General features: G+C 38.1%; 1 protein-coding gene across 1 annotated transcript; it reads left to right on the forward strand.

The window, feature by feature from the left end:
- Positions 1-829: 829 nt before the first annotated feature.
- Positions 830-4285, forward strand: LOC100853107 (receptor-like protein kinase FERONIA). The gene is made up of 2 exons (XM_059742763.1): positions 830-3563; positions 3957-4285. Exon 1 carries the CDS (start codon positions 913-915, stop codon positions 3499-3501), a length of 2589 nt encoding a protein of 862 aa, XP_059598746.1. The 5' UTR covers positions 830-912; the 3' UTR covers positions 3502-3563; positions 3957-4285.
- Positions 4286-5927: the final 1642 nt, after the last annotated feature.

Below are 5927 nucleotides of genomic sequence, written 5' to 3' on the forward strand. Positions count from 1 at the left end.
TCTCGTGCATATGGGAGCCACCATATCTCGAAACTCAGAACCAAGGCCATTAAGCACATATAACGTTAAATCATCATTTGAAATGGGTGCATCAATCAACGAGAGTTCATCAGCAATTACCTTAATTGCATGATGGAACTCAAACACCGTGTGGGAACCCTGTTGAATAAGGGTGAGATCTTCCTTCAACTGCATAATTCGGGCCCGACTTGTAGTGGTCATGCCAATAAGGGGCATAACTGCTTTAGAAACGGAAGCAAAGATAGCATTCAATAGTAACTGGTCATGTCGATACCAGTGCGTATAGAGTGCCATAGCAGAGACAGAAGAATTTGCAGCAGGTTTAAGAGGACACCTAAGGGTGTCGTCCAAATATTTCATCAGATCATATCCAATGAGGATGGCGAGAAAAGTTGCACGCTAGGAAGGATAATTTGAGGATGTGAGTTTGTAGGGCAATTGGCTAGAAATGTTGATAATAACAAGAGGAAGTGGAGACGTAGAGTTAGAGTCAATGGGCCTCGAAGGAAGAGTAGAGTCAACACTGGACGACATGGAGTTGGAAGACGTTTCTGATCTCATGAGAGAAGAATGCTCTGATACCATATAAGGATTACGCAAGTAATTTGGTAAAAATCTCCAATAATATTTTGCATTACAATACCTCTTTATATAATACAAGACTACGACTATTTAAGGAACATACAACCATAAACAAGGCTATAGCTATACAAAGATATTGACAAAAAGGAAATCAGGGATAAACGTGATTTATGTGGATTCCAAATCATGGATGGGCATGATTTATGTGGATTCCCTTATAAAAAGTAGCTTTTCCTCTCCAAGATTTAACTTCCTCTCTTCTTCCCTAATATCTCTCCATCGCAAAAATCGGGGGCTTCATCTGCCACCATGAGGAATACTGGCAACAGATGCCTCTGTTTAATCATTCCATCCATTCTCACCCCTGTCTATCTCTTTATCTTCCTCCACCACCTCACCATCCCCATCGCCGGTTACAGCCCTACAGAAAACTTCGCCATCAATTGTGGCTCCAGCGGAAATTCACAAGAATTGGGCAGGAACTGGATGGGCGACATTGATTCCAAATTTTCCCCCTTGGAAAACGGCACGTCAACAACATCTTCTGCGGATGAACCACCCTTTTTATCAGTTCCCTATTCCACAGCGCGGCTATCTCGCTATGAGTTCACATACTCATTTCCCCTCACAGCCGGCCAGAAATACATTCGCTTGCACTTTCATCCATCTTCATACGGGGGGGAGTTCGATAGGTCTACAGCTATTTTCTCGGTCAAAACTGGTGGTGGCTACACTCTTCTTAGCAACTTCAGTGGTGCCCTTGTTGCTGATTCTGATCTTGGTAGGGAAAAGATACTGAAAGAATTTTGTATCAACTTCAAGGAAGAAGGTGAGAAGCTGAATATAACATTCGCTCCCACTGCGGGTGAAGATGCATACGCTTTTATTAACGGAATTGAAATTGTCTCCATGCCCGACTATCTCTACTACACTTCTCCACAAGATGGAGGGTTTAAGTTTATTGGTCAACATAATTCATTTTTCGTTGAAACCGATCATGCTCTGGAAAATTTATACCGACTAAACGTAGGTGGGCAATCTCTTTCGCCCATGGATGACACCGGCATGTTCCGTACTTGGGATGCAGACGATGAGTATCTTCCGAAACTAGCATTTGTACCCGTCAACGGAAGCATTACTCTCAAATTCATCCAAATACCAAATTACACGGCACCTCTTGATGTCTACCGCACCGCCCGGACCATGGGAAACAACAAAACTGAGAACATGGGATACAATCTTACTTGGTCTTTGCCTGTGGACTCTGGTTTTAGTTACCTGCTTAGATTACATTTTTGCGAGTTCCAACCAGAGATCCAGCAGCAGCAGGACAGGGAGTTCACGATTTTCATAGCTAACCAGACGGCGGAGAATCATGCAGACGTGATCAAATGGAGCGGCGGAAACGGAGTTCCCATTTACAGAGATTATGGGGTAATGATGCCAAGCCAGGGAAGGAACAAAAAACAAAAGCTCTACATACAATTGCATCCTAACCCGGATTATGAAACCCTTTACAGTGATGCAATCCTCAACGGAATCGAGCTGTTCAAACTCATCAATCCCAATTCAGACCAACAGCCTACCTCGAGGGAAAGTAACAAAATGAAGCTTGTTGCAATTACCGGAGGTGTGGTTTGCGGTGTAGTTGCAGTCTCAGTTTTATATTTCTTTGTCGTGCATCAAATGAAGAGAAATAGAGATCCTAGCCTCAGAGACGGAGCACTATGGTGGGGCCCAGTTTTTTATATTTTGGGTACGTCCACCGAGACCCATCGCTCATCTCTAACATCCGATCTGAGCCATCATTTCAGTCTGCAAGATATCAAGACGGCCACCAAGAACTTTGACAAGGGATACATCGTCGGAGAGGGAGGCTTTGGTAACGTGTATAAAGGGTATATCAGTGGAGGAACCACACCGGTGGCAATCAAACGCCTAAATCCTGAGTCACAGCAGGGGGCCCACGAATTCATGACTGAGATCGAGATGCTTTCCCAGCTGCGTCACATTCATCTTGTGTCTCTCATTGGTTACTGCAACCATAAACGTGAGATGATCCTTGTGTACGAGTACATGGCCAATGGCAACCTCCGCGATCATCTCTACAACACTGATAATCCTCCTCTGCCGTGGACCCAACGCCTTCAGATTTGCATCGGAGCTGCGCGTGGACTGCACTACCTTCACGCCGGTGTGAAGAAGACAATCATTCACCGTGATGTCAAGACAACCAACATTTTATTGGATCATAAATGGGTGGCTAAAGTTTCCGACTTCGGCCTATCCAAAATGAGTCCTACCAGCGTGGCAAATGCCCACATCAGCACAGTTGTCAAGGGTAGTTTTGGCTATCTGGATCCAGAGTATTTCAGATTCCAACGTCTGAACGAGAAGTCTGACGTCTACTCATTTGGGGTGGTATTATTTGAAGTACTGTGTGCAAGGCCACCTGTAAATCAAACAGGGGAGGAAGAGCAAGCGGGCTTGGCACACTGGGCCGTCACCAGCTACAAAAATGGAAAGCTGGAGGAAATCATCGACCCCCATTTGGAGGGTAAGATTGCACCAATGTGCTTGGAGAAATACGGAGAGGTTGCAGTGAGTTGCGTGCTTGATCAAAGGATCAAGCGTCCGTCAATGAGCGATGTGGTGAGGGGCCTTGAGCTTGCATTGGAGCTCCAGGAAAGTACAGAAAAGGGGAACAGTATAAATGAGTCCCTGGACCATGAGGAGAGCCTATCACAAATTTCTGGTACAGATGACGACGACAAAGATGTGTTTCATAATGGAGGTAGAGACGTCTGCGATTCAGAGGCTAGCAGGGTGACAATCCCGAGCAATGATGAAAAAAGTTCAATTAGTGTTATGATGGAAGACGATGCATGTGTTCTCTGATATCATGAAGCCCCAAGGGAGATGAAATCAGGCATGTATTAGACTAACAGGGCACTTAACAGGTGGGTCATTTTTATCAAATAAGGTAATTGGACTACTTGTTTAATTGATCTTTATTATGAAGTTTCTAGCGCTATCATTTCTTCATCAGAATTTTTAAATAATTAGTAGTATGAATATAAACTTTATTCTTTGTAGTTAATTTTATATTCTCTCAAAATTAGCAATTTTTATGTAAATTCATACATTAAAATTTAAATTTTATTACAACCACATATTCGAATAACATACAAAATTGATGATTTCTTTAATTTTTGACAATGAGCATGAATATAAAAATTTAAGAATAAAATTTAGCTTAGTTAACTTATTTATTTCTTATGTATGGTTTAACGTGTAAGAACTGTTAAGTGTAATTTGAGGTGTCGTTGACATCAATTATCTCGTCATTTTAGATACAGCAGGAGCATGCATGGTATTATTACCTTGGAGCAAGCATCCTTCAAGCCCAAGGAGAAGAAATTTCTCATAATTTGTGCCATATAGGATTTCCATTCAAAATCATCTTTAAGGGAGACGATTCTAGGCTGCGATTTTCATTTGAAATGTGTTTCGTCTCAATCTCAAATCCATTTTCTCTCATAAACCAATTTTCTTCCTTCCCATTTTCAGATATCTCATCTCACTCTCAAACTCATCTTCTTCCTGCTTTGCATTTTTAGATCTCCCCCTTGATTTGGAAAGATGACTTTCTGAAAGATGCCTCATAATTTCCCATACTTGCCCTATCCCACCTCATTTTATTTTTTTAATAGGAATAATAATTATTTTAAATAAACATAATAGAGTTGGGAAAAGACTACTGATTCCAAACTCCAAACTCCAAACTCATTCCGTTGTCATCCCTAAATTTAATTTTAAGTCCTTCAAAATTATTTTTATAATAATTTTTTATAATTAATTTACTTGATAAAATAAATAGACAGTTATTATGAGGGAATTTGACTTATTTTGATAGCAACCTTTGTTACCAAAACCGCGTGGAGTCTTCTTTGCTACCAAAACCATAGAAAAGTTAATGAAGTCTTTGGATATATGATATCTTTAATTGTCAAGTAGCATGCATCAGCAGCTTTAACTTTTAACTTTAATCTTATAAGCACGTCTGCAGATTCCTGTTCTATCATTCGCGCGTGTGTGTGTGTGTGTAGCATATTAAGAGAAGCCCATTGGTCACAAGTTGGGGACTTGTATATAGTTCACGTAGAGATGTTAAAGTTTCAATAATATTCATTAAACTAAACAAAGTATTCTGCTAATTTTTAAGATTAAGATTGTATATATCAGTCATCACATGATTATAATCTGATGTTAATTATGAAATCATGAAATTTAATCGTGTGTGTGGTACAGCTACCTTGCTAAATTTCCGTGGTTTAATTTCAACACCATGATAGTATGAAAATATAAACAGGGTATGGGGCAGATATCAAAGTCAAGAAACTATTTTTCATATTTTAGCTTCCAGACAAAGTCTTGTTCCTAAAAATAATTAAAAATTGATTTTATGAATTATTTTGAATAACAATTTTTTAATAATTGCTTTTCGATTGTTGCCAATGGACTCAAATTAAATTTCAGAAGCTTTGAAAAGACATTATCAGCTACATGCTTGTTTGTTTGAAATGAACATTTTAAGGGTGGTAAGAGAAGGATATAAGAAATAATATTAGCTGTCACGCATGGATGTGATTATTATGTCTAATATTATACCCTACAATATCTTTGAGGCAGATTCTAGTAAAATTTTATTAGAAACATTAGTAGAATATCTTTTGAAGATACTACTTTTCCTTTCTTTTCCTTTTGATCCAAGCATGATAAGTTATTGATAACTTAGGTTATAAATTAATTAAGGATCAGAACCGGCTGATGTGTAGCCAAAACCATTCATGTCAATACTAAATGTTATAGTATGTTTGGGAATTACAAATAGAAAAATGTTTTCTAGACTCAAAATTATGTTTGATAATCTATTGATACAAAATCATATTTTGAGAATTTGATTTGAAAATAGGATGTTTTTTTTGAAAAACATATTTTAATTATTTATAATTATTTTCACTTGTTTTTTATTTATGATTATTTAAAAATAATAATTATATAAATATAAATAAAAATAAAAATATTATCGATAAAAAATATTTAAAAATACATAAAATTAATTGAGAATATTCCAAATTTTAAAACAGGCTTTCTAAAAAATATCAAACAATTATTTTTAAAAACTATTTTTTGGAAACTGTTTTCCAAAAAGTTAGAGAATGCCTTTCAATTTCGTACTATCCCTCACACCCCATGTTATCAAGTCACCCTTTTTTATATACAAAACGTTCCATCACCCTTTTAACTTTAGGGTAGACGCT

The sequence above is a fragment of the Vitis vinifera genome, chromosome 14 (genome assembly GCF_030704535.1).
Source record: "Vitis vinifera cultivar Pinot Noir 40024 chromosome 14, ASM3070453v1".
NCBI lineage: Eukaryota > Viridiplantae > Streptophyta > Magnoliopsida > Vitales > Vitaceae > Vitis > Vitis vinifera.

Coding starts and splice junctions, on each gene's coding strand:
- LOC100853107 (XM_059742763.1), top strand. CDS start 913: ATGAGGAATACTGGCAACAGATGCCTCTGTTTAATCATTCCATCCATT.